At 41.5% G+C, this 21,332-nt stretch overlaps 3 protein-coding genes and 1 long non-coding RNA gene across 4 annotated transcripts in view; all 4 read right to left on the bottom strand.

The window, feature by feature from the left end:
- LOC133417597 (uncharacterized) overlaps positions 1 to 2,720 on the bottom strand; it is a 34,193-nt gene extending 31,473 nt beyond the window's left edge. The window contains exons 1-2 of the long non-coding RNA XR_009770370.1: positions 2,622 to 2,720; positions 2,017 to 2,110 (exon numbers count right to left, since the gene is read on the bottom strand). This is a non-coding gene — a long non-coding RNA (uncharacterized LOC133417597). The remainder of the gene's footprint in view (positions 1 to 2,016; positions 2,111 to 2,621) is intronic.
- Positions 2,721 to 4,752: 2,032 nt separating this feature from the next.
- On the bottom strand, positions 4,753 to 12,240 carry LOC133417809 (speckle-type POZ protein). The gene is made up of 10 exons (XM_061705934.1): positions 11,995 to 12,240; positions 10,739 to 10,935; positions 10,084 to 10,205; positions 9,852 to 10,003; positions 9,632 to 9,759; positions 9,084 to 9,261; positions 8,944 to 8,999; positions 8,640 to 8,762; positions 7,292 to 7,434; positions 4,753 to 6,167 (listed from the first exon to the last, which is right to left on the bottom strand). The coding sequence occupies exons 2-10, from the start codon at positions 10,778 to 10,780 to the stop codon at positions 6,023 to 6,025; spliced, it is 1,089 nt and encodes a 362-aa protein (XP_061561918.1). The 5' UTR covers positions 10,781 to 10,935; positions 11,995 to 12,240; the 3' UTR covers positions 4,753 to 6,022.
- A 354-nt stretch (positions 12,241 to 12,594) lies between these two features.
- On the bottom strand, positions 12,595 to 18,983 carry cenpt (centromere protein T). Its single transcript, XM_061664007.1, has 14 exons — positions 18,844 to 18,983; positions 18,278 to 18,395; positions 18,014 to 18,158; positions 17,844 to 17,937; positions 17,592 to 17,731; positions 16,883 to 16,940; positions 16,666 to 16,787; positions 16,170 to 16,507; positions 15,461 to 16,112; positions 14,439 to 14,714; positions 14,244 to 14,340; positions 13,994 to 14,164; positions 13,002 to 13,106; positions 12,595 to 12,833 (listed from the first exon to the last, which is right to left on the bottom strand). The coding sequence occupies exons 1-14, from the start codon at positions 18,969 to 18,971 to the stop codon at positions 12,701 to 12,703; spliced, it is 2,577 nt and encodes an 858-aa protein (XP_061519991.1). The 5' UTR covers positions 18,972 to 18,983; the 3' UTR covers positions 12,595 to 12,700.
- Positions 18,984 to 19,561: 578 nt separating this feature from the next.
- Positions 19,562 to 21,163, bottom strand: ndufa4b (NDUFA4 mitochondrial complex associated b). Its single transcript, XM_061706048.1, has 4 exons — positions 20,999 to 21,163; positions 20,514 to 20,602; positions 20,266 to 20,326; positions 19,562 to 19,857 (listed from the first exon to the last, which is right to left on the bottom strand). The coding sequence occupies exons 1-4, from the start codon at positions 21,044 to 21,046 to the stop codon at positions 19,801 to 19,803; spliced, it is 255 nt and encodes an 84-aa protein (XP_061562032.1). The 5' UTR covers positions 21,047 to 21,163; the 3' UTR covers positions 19,562 to 19,800.
- Positions 21,164 to 21,332: the final 169 nt, after the last annotated feature.

The raw sequence follows: 21,332 nt of genomic DNA, 5'->3' as shown, positions 1-21,332 counted from the left end.
TTAAATTAATGCAAAGATGTGACGGATGATGAAAATCAAAATCCAGATGCACTTGATGGGCGCCTTGACCTCTTGGACACACATGCACCCAAAAAACAAAAACAAAAAAACACCAACAACACGAGGTCCTCTCAATCCCATTCTTCTCTTGCGAATCTGCACCAGATTTGTGCAACGACAGCCGAGTGTCATGTTGAGCTACAGTATCAACTGTCAGAGATTGGAGTCGGATCAAAGCGGGCCAGTGCAAAGCTCGGGATCCGCTCCCTGACTCCAACTTTCGGGGGTTGCTACGGGAGTGGCCGATTAGCCTCATGTGGGCTACAAGGTTATCATGGTTAATGAAAATGAGCCAAGTAACAAAAACTGGAAATGAAGCAACGGAGGAAAGGAACAACTCCCTCAAAGCGGGGCGACCGTCTGGCTTAAGCAGCCGGGGAAGGGATGAGAGAACAATGGGCACAACAACCGTCATATCAACAACGGTAATGGTCCCATGATGACAACAACAATACTGAGCCACTCCCAACATCACCACCGAAAACTACTATAAATATGGCGCACCTCAAGAAGCAGAGAGCACCAGACATCGGGGAAAGACGTAATATATACAAAGGGAAACAGCTTTGTAACGTACGACATGGATGGGGATGAGGTAAGATGGCTAAAGAGAAGGAAGAGACCCCTGGCAGTGGTGTGTAACCATGTAGGGCTAACCAGTGCTTTCACAAGTTTTGCACCTCCCACCCTAGACATGAACATCAAAAATTGGATTTGTGGGGGGGGGGGGTACATTTGAGTTGTTTGTGTGCCAATCTGGTGCATCATGAGGATGCCCCCTCCTCCTCTTCTTCCAAAGACACCGAGAGCTGATTGAGTTAGGAGTGATCAGCTGCCCAATTTATCTCATATGCTCCGTGATACAGATCTAATTTCAGCCTCTTAGTACCACAAACAGGAAGAAGAAGCTCGTCGATAAACAGCCCATGGCCGCTCTGGTGTGTTTGTGTGTTTTGGGGGGGGGGGGGGGGGGTAAGGAAAGACAATATGATGACACAGTGGAAAGAAAAAAATGAGGTTGGTTGTCCATCGCAAACTCTATCAACCTCTAATCCTGTCAGAAACCTAATAAGGATTTTGCAAATTTGCTTAAAAGCATTGTATTGGATGTAAATGAAATGTAATACTCGGAAGTGATGCTCGCTATCTTGTTTAAAAATAGCTTCAGCAAAATAATAAATATGGGGGATTAAGTCAGTCTTTTGGCACATAAACCACACAAAACATTAATTTTTTTTGCTTGGTTTTAGTCCAGTTTTCCTCTGGAGGCATCACCTGTGGTGTCCCTCAGGGTACCACTCTAAATACATTTTTAATTACAGTTCATTCTTATTCATTGATTAGTTGTTGGATTTTTTTTCAAAAAGAACAATTCCTTTCACTTTATGCTTTGTGCTTGGAGATGCACTGTCAACTTCGTGAACTGATATAGACAGGTATGTGCGTGAATATGAACACACACAATTTGCAAGCATTAAATGTAGTATAGAAAATACTGATAATACTACTAAAACGAATATTACTTTTCATTTTAAAAAACAAATACACCCCTCCAATACACCATAATCACATTGAAACTTGTTTAAACACTATTTAAACAAAATGTTTTAAACATAATTTAAAAATTATGATTAACAGAAAAATCTGTGCTCCAGCAGGAGATTATTGTACTACTATATAACTAAACTAATAGGGTACTTAATAAGCAATTTCAATCTTTCATTAGTCTGTAATTGTAGCTGATATTTGGGAGGAATTCATGCTTGAGAACTAAAACCCCAGTGGTGAGACAAGAACATGTTGGGATTTTAGTTCAGATGTAAATCTGAGAGGTGGTCAAACATAAGACAAGGTTGACCACCTGAGCACAGCACACTGGGGAGTTAACGAGGAGGCACTCGGGTTTAACCCGCAAAACTCTCAACATCTTGTAAATGTCAACAAGCTGTCACTCACCTACGCCTCCTGGCACTTCCTTCCTTCTCCTCCTGCTTTGAACCGTGAACATGGTCCTCCATAGTCTCCATAAGCAGTTTAATCAGAAACTATTCTGTTTAAAAAATAAATTTAAAAAAAGTTAAAATATGACTCACCGCATGTGGATGCACTTAAATTGCAGAATTAAATCTGATAAATTATCCATTTCGTTCATCCGATTCGATTGGAACAGTGTTTCACATAATGTTGCCCTGGGCGGCTCCCCATATTGCCCACATCAGAAACCGTCCCTGAATGTGTGAAGTATCAGTGGAGAAGAGAGAGAGAGAAAAAAATACAAATAAAGTTACGTGGTAAATTGGTTCGAAGCAAGACGACGGAATGCCGGCATTAATTTACATTCCAACCGGTATGTAGATTCAAATATAGACGTGGTGGAAATTCTGACATGGTTAAAATGATTATTGAGAGATTGGCTAATTAATTGAAATTTTCTGTTGCTTGGATGAATGGCACAAACGTGCTCCTTGGACACTGATGTAGCGTTGAGGTTAGCAAGCAGGCTAACTATTGTGTTTTGCTAAATTACTCAAAGACAACCAAAGCAAATATTTCATACATACCGGTGAGAAACTATCTGCCAGAAACCTGATGACGAAGGTTTGGTTCCCCGCCTGTCCCTTTGGAAGTTGCTATTCCAACTTGTCTCGCGATCTCCTCTGAACACCGGTTTACGACATACACTCGATTCATCCTCTTAATCCACAGGTTCCACTTTATTTTGATTTCTTGAAGGAAGTGGGGGGGGGGGGGGACTCCATTTTTTTTAGGGAATATCTGCAGTTTTTTGTCATTTTCAGTTGAAGTCAATCAGGGAGTTAATCCCTTTCTGCCACCTGGAAGTAACCTGCGACATATTGTTGGCAAAGAGAACGAAAAGGTGCCATCACAGTTAGGAGTGGTAAATGTTACTTAAAAACTGTAGAGTTAATAAGCTTGGAACAAATTAACTCAATTTACTATGGGAAAATTGTTTCAAAATGAGAAGAACTTGGAAACAGGATTAAAGGGAGATGGGGGGTGGGGGGCATTTGATGTTTTTTTATTTAGCTCGCTTAAAGATATGTGATCAATTATGACAAGTAAATAAACTCGTAACAATGGGAAACTGGATATTATGTCTTTTGAGTCTCCAGTTCTTCCCAGCATCCTGTCACTTTGATTTCAAAGCTTGCAAATGCCTCATAAACCACAACACTTAACCCTGCAATGGTGCACTGTTAAACTCTTATTCCTGCAAGAATAGCATTTGGGTTGAAAAAGAATGTTAATTTTGTGATTTATGAAGTGCATTGCATTGGACATACTGTTTGCTCTTGAACACTCCTCCTGCTCCCCAAAGACAAATTGCTATGTTACGTGTGTGAAGTCTACTGCAGTCTTGACACACAGTAACTGAATACTATGAATTTCCTCAACAATGAGAAGACAGCAGATTTATCAGTGTCAGGCGGCCACAATGGAGGCTGTGGATAAAAAGAGGGAAACTCGACCCCCCCGTCGTCCCCCACCTTCATCGCTGACAACTTGTTTCATGTTAAGTGACGGTCCTGTGTTAACTGTTTGGACTTATTCACTACAGAGTATATGTGAAGGCCGGAGTTTCTTCTTGCTCTCTTGCTTTCGTTTACATTATAACAACAAATTGAATTCTCATTTTAAGCGGTTCAATCTAATTGACAACTTTTCTTATTTTAACAATACAAATGGATATTGCAATACAAAAACAATTATAATACAAGAAATTGAAAAAAGGAAGAAAAATAAAATGGTAAAAAATAAATGTAAAAAGAAGCTGAAGTGGAATAATTTCAAAAAGGAAAAAAAGGAAAAAAGGAATTTAGAAAAAAGAGCATTTATCATTAACAGAAATACTGTCATGTTTGCCGCTCATTACGCCTTTTTTGTTTGTTTTAATTTTTTCAAAAAAGAATCAAGAATTTATTTGTACAACGAACATTCCTATGTATGCAGTATAGCCATTATATTTAGTAATTGGTCAATTAATGATTATGAATAATACAAATCTATTTTTAAAATAATTGTGAATTACTGTTTAATTATTCCATTTATTAGTAGGTTAAAAATTTTAGACATGCATTTCATTTCAACATTTGTAAATCCTGCCTGGTTTTTTTTGTACAGGTCCTTGATTGGATGTTACTCGATTGTACAATCAGGTGTACCTAATGTTGCGGCCAGCGTCGCGCTGCTGCCCTCTGTCGTCCAACCTAAGCAATTACTACTGTCACATTGGACGGCACGTGACTGAACTCGTCACTCACATCGTGTTAGGCAATTCCTTTCAGGAGCGGTTTCTGATATGGGCAGCCGCCCAGGACGGCATTCTGTGTTATTTTTTTTAGACATGTTTTATAAACACAAGGTGAAGTGGGCGCTCCATAAAGATTTGATGATTTGCCTTACAATACTTGCTATTGTTTTTTTGCCACAGGATGGTGGCATTTCACCTCATCGGTGATGTAGCCATCACTATGAACTTATTTTGTTCTTTTGGTGGTTTGAAATTGCACAAAACCTCCCGGCTACTAGTAGGAAGTGAACATGTAGTATATTAATGTTTTACTACATTGGAAATTGAACAATCTTAATTATTAGGAGTAATTGTTTGATTTTTGCAAAACTGAAAGTATTTGAGGTTCCTTGTGGGAAAAAAAACAGTCGAGGCTTGCATTCAATACAAAATAGTTGTGGTTTATTCTTTCAGGAACAAAAAATGGCAACAACTAAGTGTCACTTCTCATAAAGCAACAATATCTACAGGAAAGAAACAACTACGGTTCCTTAATTCTTTGAGCACTTTTCTCTCACTGGCAAAGAACAAAGAACTTTCCATGTTTTGTGTGTTTGTTTTTTTTTCTTGTCCTTTCACATTCTGGTCTCATTTGAACATTAAAACGTGTTCATTTAATTTTAAATGGCCCTCAGTCGACATGCCTGCAAAGAAAAGTTGTGGCGTTGAATGTAGTTTTAAAAAAATAAAAGCGAGAAATGAGTTTTGGGAGGAAAAAGCTTTTAAAACACATGCATGATTGTTAGTTATTTTGAATGCTGATACCTTGGATTCGATTGGCTCTCAAGGTTACCCATGAGTACACAATGATATCTAGTTGTGTGTTGCTATTCGCTCGTTTACCTGCTTTGGATTACAAAATAAATAAAGAAATGGAGGTCAGTGATAAAGCATCTTTAAAGGGTATTCTTGTCCCGCGTGGGTGTTCAGTTAGTCCACGTGCTTTCCGACAGCAGTTCTACCTTACTGCTGGTAACGCTTGATTGTTAAGGGAGCTGGTTGATTTGTAGCCACGTAAAGTGTTGTGTTGCATGTTATGTGTGAAAAGCGCTGCATAAATTAAGTTTGATCGAGTGATTGAAAGAGGCGGCCTGGGAATTCATTCAGTGCAATCGTTCCCAAATTTCTTTGAGAATGTTTTTTTTTTTTCTCCATTTGACTAGCCCTTTGGGTGCCTTTCGTCGGGGTCTTCGAGTGTAATCCTTCCTTCCGTGTCCTTTATGGCCTCCTCTACACACAGAGGAAGCTGTAAATAATATCAAATGTTCAAAGACCTTGCGAGCGCTTGGCGTCCGCTTTCCTTAGTAGTTGAAGGATTCCGGTCTTCACAAATGGAAAAGATAAAAAATAAAAAGAGCACAACGTCCCACCTCACTAGCTGCGGAGGAAAGTGCAGGTTTGTTTTTCTGTAAACGACAAATATCCACTTGCCACTCCTCCCCCTCCTCCTGGTTCTTCCCTCCATCTTTAGAAGAGACTAAAATACAGCAGGTTCTGGATTGGGGGGCAGAAGGGGGAGCTCAGGAGGGGCGGCTGTAGGTAGTGTAGTAGGTAACAGCAAAAGTGTGTGGGGGGCGGGGGGGGGGGGTGTCTCCATTTTTGTGGGCATTAAGGGGACATTTGTGTGATGCGCTGAAAGCAGAAGGCCCATTAAGATTGTTTGAGGCGCTTGCGTGGCGGTCCGAGGAAAGGGCACTGGGCCGAGGCCAGCGAGCGGTATGCTTCGGCCACCAGGTGAGGATGGGAATCCACCATGGACTTCCAGCCCGCTGTCTCCATCACCTCAGCGGCGTGGCTGGGGGGCGAGGGGGCGAGAGGGGGGCGAGAGGGGCACAAAGCACAGCGTTCAATCGGTTTCACACAGAATGGGAGACGTCTCCGCAATATAATGCAACAACAGACTATCAAATGTTTGGTACGGATCCCAAATTCATTTTGTTGAGGAGGAGCTCCAAATCGTACACCTCTTTAAACCTGAATGATCATATAATTAAGTCTTATCGAAATAGTAATAAAGTAGGAAAAAATTCAATTGAGTCATTGAAAAAGGTTATAAATTGTTCAAATACAAAAGGACATGACACAGCACAACGCGACACGACACACAAAAAGCGACGCGACGCGGCCTGACATGTCGAAAATGTTGACCGCAGGGTGTGGGATCAATTTTATATCCCAACAGTTTAAGAAATGTAGCGTTCACATTTTGTTCTATTCTACAACGAGCAAGAGCTATAGAAATAACTTTTTTACATTTTTCCACCTTGCATGTATTAATACTAACTAAATGTAAATCTACCTTATCTACACGCAACAGGGATCGGAGCATGGAAGACAAAGAATAGAGGAAACTATTTGCCGACTGCTACACTTGTTTGTGAAGATTAAAAACTATATACTTTTTTTTTTAATAGGGGAGTTCTGGGATCTCTGGCTCAAAACGAAACATTAACTTCATTATTTTTCTTTCCGACTCCTTCTTGGACAACAGCATGGCATTTTTAAGCACTTTTGAGGATTAGGTGACATTTTTAGGGATAATTAAGGCCTTCATTTTGGAGAACCTGCAATAATTTTTCAAAGCATGACAAATACGTAGGTCTTCTTGCTGTTGACTGTTCACTTCTATTAATACACACGCGGTGACATCGAGGGAGGGGAACAATGTGTCTTTATCACACGCTTGGGAGTCATGTTGCCCCGACCTCTCTAGCAAGCTTCGACAATATCTGACTGAACTTGGAGCCAGACTGCGACCGAGTTTTCGTGACATCGACAACGACGGCAAGACACAAAAGAGAGAAATGTCAAGTCAAAGTAAAAAGCCCTCCAAAAACTGAATACTCAAGTACAAATATCGGAAACCTCTTCTTAAATACAATAACAAAGTACTTGTACTTGTACTGTGTGTGAACTCACTAGTTGATGAAGTCGACCGCCTGCGTTTTCAGCTGGTCGGCGCTGTGCAGGTCGGCCAGGATGAGGATCTCCGCCGCGTTCTCCACGGACAGACTGGTGCACAGTGCGTCCTCGCACATGACCTTCAGTCTCTCCAGAGCGTACTGAGGAAGAGGAGGACGTTGTGAATGGTCTTGCTTCATCAGTATTGGTGTGCTCGTGTTTGCTGGGGTTAGTTCAGGGGGGTTGTAATTGCATATAGATGACACAAGATGGCGGCAACACACTAAAAAGGAGAGGACCGTAAAAAAAACCCCACCATGCACCTAGCATGTACACGACCATGAACCCATGTTACAAACGCCAGTGATTCGCAAAGTGTGTTACAAGTAACACTTGCGCTACACTGACTCCCTCTAGTGGCATAAGAAACAATGACCAAATAAAAGCAAAATGAACTTTTAAACGATGAAAAGACAATCCAACATTAAAATAAAGCTTGTAGCTTTGAATACGGTTTGTTTAAACATTTGTTTTTAAATTTAATAACACTACATGTTTTACCTTATATGCAGTAAATTGTTTAACCCTTCAAGTATAGTACATAAGGTCAGTACAGTTCGACTATTTAACTTTAAAAGGCAAAACATTTGCATTTAATCTTTTGTTTTCAAACTTTTTGGGGGGTTTGTATTTATCCATGTGCAATACATTTTAATTGAATTATTTAGAGGTTTTGTTTTCATTTTCCTATACTTAAGTGCAGTGTTAATGCTCAAATTGTGCATAATGTTACATTACACCTACTATGCTCCTATATATTTTAATTTTGGTCATGATGATAGGACATGGGCAAGCTCAGTATTTTTATTTTTTTTTAGGTGGTAACCATGGACATAAATTACTGTATTCTGTAGTTCAATTATTCAACACAAACAAACCACCTTCACATGAGGCTCATCAATAGTATCAGCTAGCACAGTAGCCTAAACAATGCGCTAGCTCAAACTGACATGGGCAAACAAATATACGCACTAGCACTGCCATTCATACAACAGAAAAATAGCTTTGTGTTCAAGTAAACAGACCCAGATTTCACACAAAGTCAATTTGTGAGTAAATTGTGACAAGCTTATTATTAATTCAGCACATGCAGTACCTTTCCTGACATTTCTTTGTTTGGTGATGTGCCGCGAGATCATTCTAATGAGAAATATGTGCCTTGACTCAATAAAGGTCAGGAAACACCGGAATACACTGTAACTAATATGAATACTATATAGTTATTTGAAGGTATCGTTACTATGCCATGTGGTAAGGAAGCACTCGTCTAATATTCTGAGGTCATTATGATTCAACGTGACCTTACTTTGTCAGCTGCAGCGAGAAGGTCGTCGGCCATCTTGTCTAAGTTGGGGGCCTTGTCAGTGTAAATGAAACACATCATCTCTTTAAAGACCTCGGGCTCCACGTCGTTGATTTCCACTCGGTTCTAATGATGGGAGATTGTTGATTAAACAATTATTTGTGTTCTATTTGATATCATGTGAAGAATCCACCCAGAAAGGGAAGCAGCACAATTTCATTTCAGGCATCCTATTCGCCAAACAGTCGAGCAATGCTGCTCTCAAAATAACTGCAGTGAAACAACACAGAAAGGCCACCTGACTCACCTTTTTGCTCTCTTCCATCTCATGTTCAAACATAGCGCTGAACACAGGAGAGCGTGCTGAAAGCAGAACAGGAAAGACAATTGTGTGACTTAATAGTGAATAGAAAGATTTTTTTTTTTACTTGCGAGACATGTCGCTACCTGCCAGGATGGCTTTGTGGGCCTGGAACTCCTGGCCGGCGACGCACAGGGAACAGTCAGTGAAGCGGGAGTTCTCCCACAAGCCACCCAGCTCGTCGGCTAGTCGGCAGTCGGGAACCTTCACCATGTTCATGGTGTTCTGGCCGGATATGTTGACCGAGTCCTGCACCACACTCACCTGCGATACATATCACGCAAGGCTGCTCAAGCCATGGCAACAACGCGAGATGGAAGCGCATGAACTGTAATTTTGAAAAACTCGGGTCACCGTTAAGTTGGGGTACTATTGTATATGGCATATGATTCGACCCGCCGTGCGATTCTAGAAACAAATAAAACCTCAGAGGAACTGCAATCCGATTGGACGCATATGAAGTGCTTCTGTTGCTTCTTTGTGTTTGATCCAATATTTATCCATCTAATTCTGAATTAGTTGGGCTTATCAAAATAGCGCAGCCCACCTTTCCATGAGCTTGAACCCATCAAGCAATTTAACACAGCAAAATGGCTCGATTCCAAGCGAAGACGTTCGAATGACGGCAGCGTACCTCACAGAAGAGTGTGAGCTTGTCGTCGGGCAGAAGACCGTTGGCTTCGTCGAGGAGAAAGTCTCTCCGGATGAACTTTTTAAAGCCCCAATCTTTCCCTTGCACAAAGCGATACGCCCTCTGGCTTTCTGCGTGGTCAGAAGGACACCCCAACGCACAGTCATCAGATGCTCAGCGCAAACACAAAACCAAGGAAAAGATCGGACCGGATCCCCCTCACCCATGGCTTTGGTCTCCTCCCCCTTGGCGTTGAGGATGGAGAACTTGAACTTGGCTCGGACCTCGGCCTTCGGACAGCTGACCAGCAGCAGGTAGAGAGACAAGTAGTCTTTGCTCTCCTCGTCCAGACCTTTGGGATTGACGCGCAAACACCTGAAAGAGGGCAGAGTGGCGTGGCTTAAAGCTGGAGAAGAGAAGCGCGGTGTGTTTTTCAAGCGCTCTTGTCCGCTTACCACTTCAGCTTGTCATTGGCCCCTGAGGAGAAGGTGGAGCTCTTGATAACCTCGCCCATCTCCTCACGACAGAAGCTGAAGTTGTTGATGGTCCACATGTACGAGAACTTCACGACTTTGATCTAGAGGAGAGGAAAGGAAAAAAAAAAAAAGCACAAAACTAGCGTAGTCAGCGGAGATTTCATGTTGAATACAAAACCCTTATCCATTTTGTGTGCAAATTACACATTTTTTTAAATTAAAATCATGTGGATGAGACCACAGACGGAAGTTACACAGAGGAATTGCAACATTTACATTGATTTCACACACCAAACACTTTTGAACTAGCAGGTGTGGAAGGTCATTCTGCAATGCCGGGACCGGGCGGTGAGTTTTAACATTTGACCCACACTTCTCCCACTCTGCTAAGGTGAAAGCAATTGTCTGCCTCTGACAAGGATTTTATCGCACCAGACGATGATGTCATCACACGTCATTATCTCATTATGGGATGACAAAGGTCAATTGCAGGTCTTCTCTTCCAGCTTTGATAGGTGCAATTACACGAGATCTCTGTATACAAGAGGCCCGAGTGAGGGAATATCTGCAAAAACTGTTCAAAAGTGTTTGAAGAGGACATTTCTACATAGTTGACTGACAGACGTCACATTACCTGCGTGTAGCACCAGCTCTCAGCCACAGGCCCGCTGGACATTTCCGCCGGGGGAGGGGGACTCGGGACTCTTGACGTTGCCAGCGTGACGAAAGGTGTTGGTCTCAATTGGAGGAGGAACAGTTGTTTCCGCTCGTCAGCGCTCGGTCCAAAAGTCCATCTGCAGCAGAACCCGCGAGATGGACGCGGTTCGCCCCCTGAAGACAATGATAACAATAGAATAAAGCAGACCTGAACGTTATTACAAAGCGGTAACTTGACTTAAGAGTGCCGCAACTTGCAGTCACTCGGTTAATTTTTTGCTTTGACTTACAAGCAAAAATTTGACTTACATGTGCGCTAGATGGTGACAGGGAAGTTCACGACATTGGTTACCTCTCAGTCAATGCGTTCACACACACACAGAGCGGTATATTGCCAAATTTCCTTTTTCTAATCATAGTGCTATATAGTGACACTTCCCTAAATAATTTCCAAGAATATTCTGTAAGAAATTCCACCTCCTTGTACAGGTTTTCCATGAAATTCCCAGCAGAAGAAAGACCCAATCATTTTCAGAATTGGTTAAAATCATTGAGAAGACTGGTAAAAGGCTAAAGGGCCATTTGAAAGTGCAATGTAAATGTTTTTCTTTCAAATGCATTCTTCTCTCTGCTCCTTTTCAGTCGAATTTTGTTTTTTCTTATATTAATGAAATGGGGGCGGGGGGGAAATCTAAATCAATTAATCTTTCAAATTTTACACACATAACTAAAAACGGCCCATGCAGCACACAGCTGTCAAACATTGCGGTATTTGTAATTTACGTACACTGAATTTCACTCCTAAACACGTTTGAAAGTAACCTTGCGAGAGTGCATAAATGTTGAAAACATCTCGACTGTTTCACATGCTCCCAAGTTACAGGCGCGCGTGCATGTATTAGGTGCGTGTACGGGGTGACAGTTAGCAGGTAGACCTGCTAACACCACATTGATGTCACCGTTTTGAAAATATGTTTGAATATTCCCACCGCTATGATTACATGTGAGAGTGACTCATTTGTAATGTTGTATGTGTCGATGGACCGATAACACCCGAGCTAACTTCAATCAGCGGCGAGGCTACAATGCTAGTTAGCCACATAGTAGCCGAGACATGCAAATGAACACAAGCTACAACTTGAGAACACGTCGTAACGGGCTCTAAGCGTGTTGTTATTCCGAGCCCCGCGTCTTCCATGTGTCGCTTTCGGTGTTATTTATCGACGGTTTTACCTTTTATTTGAGGTCGCTAGCTTTCCGGGCTCTTGTGTTGTTGTTAGCTATTAAGTGGCAGACCTGAAGCGTGTGACGTCACCGGGAGCGCCGTGCTCGTTGGTCCAGCGTTCTTATTTTAGAAAATAAAACTTTATCTCCATGTTCGCACACAATGTCATTTCAGGTTAGGGTGTAGATGTAATCGATCAGTTATGAATTGTATTGCTCCTTATGCAATGTACGAGTTAAAGTCGTGTAAAGGGTGAAAAACCCTCACCCTATATACGCGACACTGGTACGAGAGGTACGCAGGCTCCCTCTATTGGTAAGTGAAAGAATCACTGCCCAAGCTCAAGCTTCATACATTGCATTTATTCTTTACAAATGTTGTTTTCAAACATTTAAGTGTACTTTGTTTCACATTTCAGTACCACCATCCTAAATTAAAGAAAATATGCGTACCATGACGGAGGCAAAGATGGTGGTTACTGGAATCAAGGCAGTGCGTGTAATGTATAATCACATTTATGAACAATTAATTTAAATATCAATATGTTCCAAAAAAACGAGGGGTAATCTGGAGTAAGGAATAGAAGGCAAGCAACAGGATGACGGTTAAATACTTTATTGGAAAATGTTACATTTAACAAGAACTCTCGCTGTGAATCTAATGGCATGTACAAGCTGAAGGCATTACAAACATGGAGAAAACTCCGTTCATAATTCATCTCTTCTTCATTTTTGGGATGACCACGTTCCCGCTGGTTGCTACGGGGATGAGGAGCTTGCGCTGGTCCATGCGAAGGTATTTTTCAATCAGCACTTCCACAGGCACCTTGTCATTCACATGACCCTGCCTGCATCATGAGCGTGGTGACAAAATCACACATGTTGCACGACTGCACGGTATGGATACATTTCCAATGTTTTGCACATCTCGTGTAGCTAAATAAAGTTACCAAAACATTACAATCACCTCTCAGTTGGACACAGTGCAGGATTGGACAAATGAAACAACAAGTTACCTTCTCAACAGCAGTTCGACATCTTCAACCTCGATGGTTTTTCTCCCGGCGTGAACAGCAAACGTCTCCAGGTCGTCCGCCATCCGCTCGAGGAATTTATCAATTCTGGTTCAAAAACAGTAAATAACAATAGCACTCAGAGGAAAGTTTTCAACATCCGTCACCTGTAAACCAACGACCGCCCGTCCAAGTAAAGCGAGCCGAGAGGGAGTTTGTTGACGGCGTACGTCTCACACTATCCGTGTTTTGTTTCTTTATCAATAAATATGACATGAATAGATCTCATCGTGTATCTTTGGAAGAAGTTACAATACTTTGTTTCAGGCCCTACTATGCGGCCCAAACAAGGCGCATGGCAGTTGGCGGCAGAGGAAGGCGCTAGAAGTAGCACCTAACTTGCAGGAAGGATGCAACTTCTCGACTTGTTGAAGGAACGTTTGCGCCCTTCGGCAGCCATTATGCTATAAATTCATCTTCGGTCCGGTACATAAAGGACGAAAATAAGCTTAGGGTGACAGTTGCAATGCTCTTCCCGACTGCAGTACATTTAAAAAATAAAAAATAAAAAAATAAAAATTGGATCAACTTTAATGGTGAGTACCTTAATAGAATTGTATATGGTGTTAATATTATGCATGTAAAAGAATAGGGGGGGGGGGGGAAACATGACCGCCACTTTGCAGATTTCACCTATTGCTGGGAAAACTGTAAAACGAACGAAACGAAACGAACGAACGAACGAAAACTGTAGAATTTTCCCTTGAAGGATTATAAGTATCAAAAAATTTTTTGTTTTTTTCCCCCCTCAATGCTATTGATTTTTTTTGTCCCCAGATTTTAAGGGCGCATCCTTGCATATACAAAAACCAAACCTTAGCATGTAAAAACATGACTACCTTGGTGGACAAAATGATGGTGAAGTAATCAATGCAGTGCACATCATTTAATGTGGTTCCATACAACGACCATTTCAAATATTTGCAGGCACTTACGTCTCTTTTATGACGGGGTAAACATCCGCAGAGACCTTGGCTTTGGCAAAGTGCCTAAACGTGCTCATAAGGTAGTTCTTAGGAAGACCACCGTCCATCGTTTGCGCTCCTCCACTTCTCCGCTTTCTGACCCGCTTTGGTTTGACTGGAGGTCCGGCTTCAGTTGAACTACTGGGATTTGTCAGTAAAACATCAGATTAAAAAAAAACAATTTGAAAAAAGTCGACTGTGATGCTGAAGCACGACTTGCTTAGCCTGAGGCTTGAAAACCGTGGGCGAGATTGGATAGGGGACTTGAAAAGTCTTCCTTTTCTCTCGAACGAATGCTGGAGTCTTCATGGGGATTTCTGCAAATGGAAAGAAAAACAAACAAAAAAATCATTCATATTAATAAGCAATGCACATTTGTTTTTTTAAAACAGCTCACGTTGAATCAGAGCAATACCGTCGGAATCTTGGTCGTCGTCTTCCTCCGACTCTTCCTCAAGTTCGGTGGGGTCCGCAACCTCGGCGGCGGCCGCCTCTTCAGGCTGATCGCTGTGTCCTTCGGCGTTGCTCACCCTCAGAAGATGAAAAGAGTTCAGGTCACGGGGATCGGGCTCTTCCCCGATATCAGAAGCCTCTTCCTGCCCGGGTCTTGAGAAGTCCTGATCGATGTCTGGACCGCTTTCAAAGCCGGAATTGCTTGCGCTCTCGGTTCTGTTCTCGACCTCTGACCCGCCTGCACACCATTGCATCCAACATATTGTGATAATAATGCACAAAATGTTGCAAATTAATTATACTGTCACCAGTCAAACCATTAGGTACGATCCAATTCAAGAGCTGTATCAAATCATCTGCCCATTCACATAATGCTAATATCTAATATTATTGAAAGCCACTGTAACATTGCATGCACAGTTTACACAATAACACTACACTTAAATATAGGAAATTAAAAAATAATAATAATGGTCCAATTAAAATGTATTCCACATTAAAACAAACTGCACCTAAATAAAGGTTAATAAACAGTCTTAAAGAATACAAATGTGTGTTAACTTAAACGTTACTGTATATACAACTGAACTGTACTTGGGCAGGTTTTTGTTTTGTTTTCATAAAGTGATTATGTTTCAGTTAGTGATTTGGTCTGGCAACATGTCTGTCAGAAAATGGGTAAAAATGTTGATCATTGTTTTCCAAAGTAAAAGCAAAGGTTAGCAATTGTCTTATTTTAAATGAAACTAAGAAAATCAGCCTGCTTTCATGGAGGACAACAGAAATTTGAGAATCTTTACAGCAGAGAGGCTGAAATCAGAGGATTTGGACCATTTTAAGTTAACCAACGGCTCTCAAACATTAATCCATTATCAAAATAGTTGTTGATTAAATGTTGCACAAGTATACGGATGTGTACCAAATATTTTGTCTTAAATTAAAAGCCTTCTACCCCCAGCAGTGAATATTTTTTCAGATTCTTACCAGGCTCCGTGGCGTCATCCTCTGGAACAGGCACCACGAGAGCACCCAAAGATCGCCGAGCTAGCTGCTCGATGTCTTCCACGTCGTGATTCCTTCCCTCCTCCTCCTCCTCCTCCTCCTCCTCTCCTTCCTCCTGCCGTCCATCATTCTCATCTTCAGCCACGTCTTTTTCCTCGGACTGAGACCCGGCGGCGGCGTCCTCTTCGGAATGAGAATCAACTCCATCTTCAGTCTTAGAGTCAGCCCCCTCTTCTTCACATATCATTGCATCTTCCTCCTCTTCAGGTGGGGTTGCAGCCTCCTCTTCTTCAGATATCAATGCATCTTCCTCCTCTTCAGGTGGGATTTCAGCCTCCTCTTTTTCAGATATCAATGCATCTTCTTCCTCTTCAGATATTGCATCTTCCTCCTCTTCTGGTGGGGTTGCAGCCTCCTCTTCTTCAGATATCAATGCATCTTCCTCCTCTTCACATAGTGCATCTTCCTCCTCTTCGGGTAGGGTTGCAGCCTCCTCCTCTTTGGATATCAATGCGTCTTCCTCCTCTTCTTCAGATGTCTTTACGTCCTCCCCCTCTTCAGTTGGGGGTGCAGCCTCTTCGTTTTCAGATGTGGCTGGATCTTCCTCTTCTTCAAGGGGGCTGCAGGCACCTCTTCAATTTGGGAATCAACTGCAATTCCCTCTCCTTCCTTGTTGCCCTCTTCCTCAGACTCCAATTCCGTTCCATCCTTTGATTTGGAAATCACTGTCCTCTTCCTCACAATCAGCAGTGGTTCTCCTCTTCTGGCTCTCTGTCACATCCAGAAGTCTCTGCCCGCCCTCCTCCAGCACCCTCTGAAGCTGCGACGCCATGACAGTGGACTTGTCGTGCATTGCGCTTACGGAGAGGTCGGGGGCGGCAGAATCCGGCTGGGGGTAGAGGGCGGTGTTGCAGTGGATAATATCATTGGTGACCTCAAATTCGTCCCACTTGCTTAGACCCAGAGTGACGGTGTCAGCATGGGTGGTCTCGCTGGGTCCAGGCTCCCCCTGCACAAAGCCGCTCCCTCCTGAGAGGGGAAAAAGTGGAGATACCAAACCAAAAAATACATAAGGAATAACAGCTGAACAGTTGGAAAAATCATGCACTGAGCATGTAATCACAGCTCAAAGGATATATGTGTGTGTGGGGGGGGGGGTGTAAACAAAAAGAAAAAAGCTTAATTACCATGATCTAAATTCATCTTATTTACAGCGTCACCAAACTCATTTTCTGTGATTTTCTGATGGTAAGAAACTCTTCTCCGCAGCCCTTTTTTCTCAGTCCGATCGATCCCAAGTGAAGTGACGCTTGCAAACCAAGTAGAACAGGCCCAGTTACATCACAGAATTGTAACCAAAACTCACAGTGTATATAATAGGCACAATAAATTGTGTCATCATACTTTGACAAAGAAAGCGACAGATCATCTTGCGCCGATTTGTCCTCTTCATTTTCAGCATCTGTTTGCACAAATATGCAACAGTTAGTCAACAAAACTCACAATAAACAATGCGATTACAGTATAGTCAACCCTCGCATTTTTGTGGTTCCCAAATTTGCCTACTTGTACATTTTTGAGAGGAACTTATCTTCTATTATTTGTTGTTTTTGTGCTCAGGCCAAAGCCATGTCTGATTAGAAAGTATTGCTTTGGTACAATGTGATCAAAGTGCCAAGCACATTTGTAATTGACGGGAGAAGCTTCATTTAGTTAAGCCATAGCTTTGTCTAACAGGAACAAAATGCTTTGTCACCATCTTGTGGCACTTATTAGCAATTACACACCTTTTTGCGTGGCCGTCAATTACCCGCAGATTTCCCTATTCACGTACTGGCTGTATTTTCACGACAGAGGTTATACTGCCATGACAGAAAATGTTAAAATATTAAACACATTCACTGCCATTGACGGCTTTACAAGTCAAATATCCATGTTAACTGGGAATGCTGGCAGTGAATGAGTGAACAAAATATTTCAGTTACTAAATGTTTTATGATGGAACTTAAAATAGCTGTGAAATTACAACAAGTTGAAAGTCGACCAGCGTCACAGCACCGATTGTGTTGGACTGGGGAGATTTCAATGTAAATCGCAACAGCTTTCATCTTACCATCATGGCCTTGTTTGAGCCGCTCTTCAAAGGCGGTAACGTTGAGGCTGCGACGCGGTCGCTTTCTCTTCAGTCCCTTTGCCATGCTCGCTACATTGCCAAACGTTAGATTGGCCAGATCCAACTCAGAAATCTCAATTCTTAAAAGTTAAACATTTTGTTATAAACAAGCCAGACAACCTTTTATTTATTATTTTACTTTATGAACACAAATGGCAGCAAAAAACTTCAATCAATGCAAATATCGTATACCTTTGATGTTTGTCGACGAGGCTGGAGTCTGCTGAAGTCAGCTGCGGCGCCACAGGCGAAGCTTCCTCATGAACCACAAGTGCCTTGACTGTATCTAAAGACCACCGCAATGGACGCCGTTGAACAACTCAGTGGCACAGTGTGAAGACTTGTATGAGCGTCACGCCCACCTGTCTGCAGGATATTTTCGAGAATGTGCCTCGGCGTGTCTCCCTCGTCCAACAATGAGGAGGATGAGGCCGGCGTGTTTGCCTTTTTCAGCATTGCCGAGGCAGTTGTCCTTCTTGTAGGTGGCAGAGATCGCCTGGATATGCTCTAGAAAGAGAAGTTTAAAGTAGTTATGTGAAGTAAAAAAAAAAAAAAATAATAATTAATTAGTTAATTAAATAAACAAACAAATCTGACAAGACTGTGCTATGAGGTGCTTTTCTTACCTCACGTAGCTTACGCTTCATACTGTCCCTTAAGATGTTCTGCGGCGTTTGTGCACGCCCAGCTTTGGTTCTCGATCTGGTGATGCATCTTAATGAGCTGCTCTGCTCGTTGGAGACACTAAAAGCGAAGACATTTGATATTTAGATCTATGTTCGGAAACAAACAACAACAAAAATCATTCCTTGCAACATTGTATATGCCTTTATTTCAAGGGTGGGCAAACCTTTATGCTCAAAACATTTGTAGATGAGTTTAAAAAAAAAAAACTTACAATGTAAATTAATTGTGGTGTGTGTTCTAAATTCTATTATCTATGATTAACTTAATCATACTGAATTAACATATTTAATTTAAAAAAACAGAATGCTAAATGTTTAAAATTGGTTATTTTATTAACATTTAAAAATAAATTATTTACATAAATCAATCAACCATCTTGCATGAAACTGGGATAGATTTGACTTGACTTCAGTCGCTCAATTAAAAAAATTAACCCGTGCGCGTCTACTTTTTGTGACGTTTTTTGTTTGGTGGTGTGCCGTGGGTTTTTTATCGTTTTGCTTACCTGCGGGTGACGGGAGTGCTGTGTGGCGCGGTGCTGATAATATGTTTGAGAAGAACTCGAGCAGACAAGTCCTCCGTCGGGTCCAACTCGACAGCCGTCGCGTTTGCTTGCCTTTGCCTAACCGACATTGCTGTTTGGGATCCCGCTTTTGTTTTTGAGTAAACCTCGCGAGATTTGACTTCTTCCGCTTCCGTTCTCTTTCGCCTGGTCTTCCTCTTCTTTTCAATGGTTTGAGATCGAATATACGCGACCACTTATATAGATGAACGCGTGTATAACTTGTTTTAATAGCAATTTGCGAAGTGTTTATTCCGCAAATATGATATTCCAGGAATGTTTTATTCACCCACGTCCGCATGGAGTTACAGCCTGGTTATGTAGTCGGTAAAAGCAACACTGGCATCATGTGGTCAAAATGGGAATTGCAGCTACCGAGAGGGAACAGTCCAAATAGTCACATTTAAATAAATTTAAGTAAAAAGAGGATAAGCGGTTCAAAAGATGGATGGACGGAAGAATAACAATAATTCATGGGGCTGATTAAAATCTACATGAGTATATCTACTCATGTTAGTAAATGCATTAGAATGTATGTGCAGTATACCAGTTATTTGCACTTCCTTTAATAAAATCATTAATTATAATGTCATGTAAAAGTCACTTTTGATGGTAATTATAATTCTAAATTTCCAAATAACAACAAAACGACAAGGGTGATTCAATACTTTTTAATAACTTACACCACAGTAAAGTTCAAAATAAACTCAAAATTTACTCAGCTAAACAGGTGCTTGCCTGATTTATTTATACAGTCATTGATGAACACATGATTTCCCCTCGACGTTCACATTTCATGTATGGACTGGATGGATGACAGCAGCGCACTGCGTGACCCGAACTTCAGTCAGCGTTGTACGAAGGCTCCGTTTGGGGGGGACAACAGTATGAGAAAGGGCCTTAGAAATCGGGCCTGTCCTTCTTCATCTTGGAGTAGTCCGTGTTTATTGCAAAAAGCTGGGCACACACACAAGTATTAAGTAGACAACTTTTAACTTTGATGCAAGATCAAAGAAGAGAGAGAGAAGGTATGGCTTATCCTGCATGATAAAAAGGTAGCTTACATCAAACTCCATGTAAAGGTGGAAGGAGTAATACAATGAATCAAAACATAGACAAATATGGGATGGAAATTCAATATACAGCTCTGAAAAAACATTCACACACACACACACACACACAAAAAAGAGACCTTTTTTGATATTTTGATCATTTTAAAAGACAATATATGGCTTTGGAAGTTGTGTTGTCAGTATGTTATAAAATAAAACAAATATGTTCATTTTACTCGTACATGTGCTTCTGAATAGCAAAATGTGACAAACCGATGATTTTTCTTTTTTTTTTTTTGCAAAAGGTGCATACCTTGTACTGCTGATTGGGCTCCAATTTGTTCCAAGGCTCGGGGTTGTTCTTGCGATCCCAACTAACAAACGGAAAATGGATACATTTTCACACATCAATTCATATATATTTTAAAATTGATATATATATATATATATATATATATATATACACATACATATATATATATATATATATATATATATATATATACACACACATTTTTATTTTTTTTTTTAACCCAGGGAAAAATAATCACAGGGACTCACGAAACATCAGGATTCTTCAGCGCCAGTCTGCCAAGGTACAGCATGCTCATGGCTGCCCCACCACCAATGAAGACGAACAGGGGGATCAGCTGATGAGCAAAAATAATAATAATAATAATAATAATGATCGTTTTTATTTGATTTCTAAGAAAAAGCGATACGGTGATATAAGAAGTGTAAGCATAGACTGTATGCAGATTGAAATATACACATTTATCGGCATATTCGTATTTCCACCTGTCATGGGCCCATAAGAAATGCATGTTTTGTATGATTTCATCAACTGTCACCGTTGCTCAAATGTCTAGAATAATCTAAAAGCCCGTGTACGGTTGTAAACGGAATGTTTCGAATAGAACGGAGTGAAGGACAGGACGGTGCGGTGCGTTGCGGTCGTCCTCTAGCGAGACACAGTTCAATGTCACCGGGTCATTTCTACATATCATATCGAATAGAATTCAAAACGTCACGGCACACACACTCACAGCTGGATGGTTCTTGAGCTGCTTCGCGACGGTCCCGAGCATCGACATGTTGACAACTGACCCGCTCCGCGGATTAAATAAACGGCAACGTGGCCTGTAATGACGGCAGGTTTCTCTGCGGGAGAGCGCTTGTACGGTTTCCCACAGGCCGGAAGGACCCTTGAAGTACACGCCACACCTACTGGGAGCTCAGCCAATCAGCACACGCTTAAGGGCAACCGCTGGCAACGTGAGTCACGTGACCGGCGCTTAAAAATATTTGAGCGGTGAGTGGAGAAGTTTATTCAAAAAAATAAATAAATAAAAAGATAGATAATTGTGACGTTTGCCATCC

Source organism: Phycodurus eques, chromosome 19 (genome assembly GCF_024500275.1).
Source record: "Phycodurus eques isolate BA_2022a chromosome 19, UOR_Pequ_1.1, whole genome shotgun sequence".
In the NCBI taxonomy this organism is placed as follows: domain Eukaryota; kingdom Metazoa; phylum Chordata; class Actinopteri; order Syngnathiformes; family Syngnathidae; genus Phycodurus; species Phycodurus eques.
Note: the sequence above shows the minus strand (reverse complement) of the source record. Positions and strands in the feature narration are given on the sequence as shown.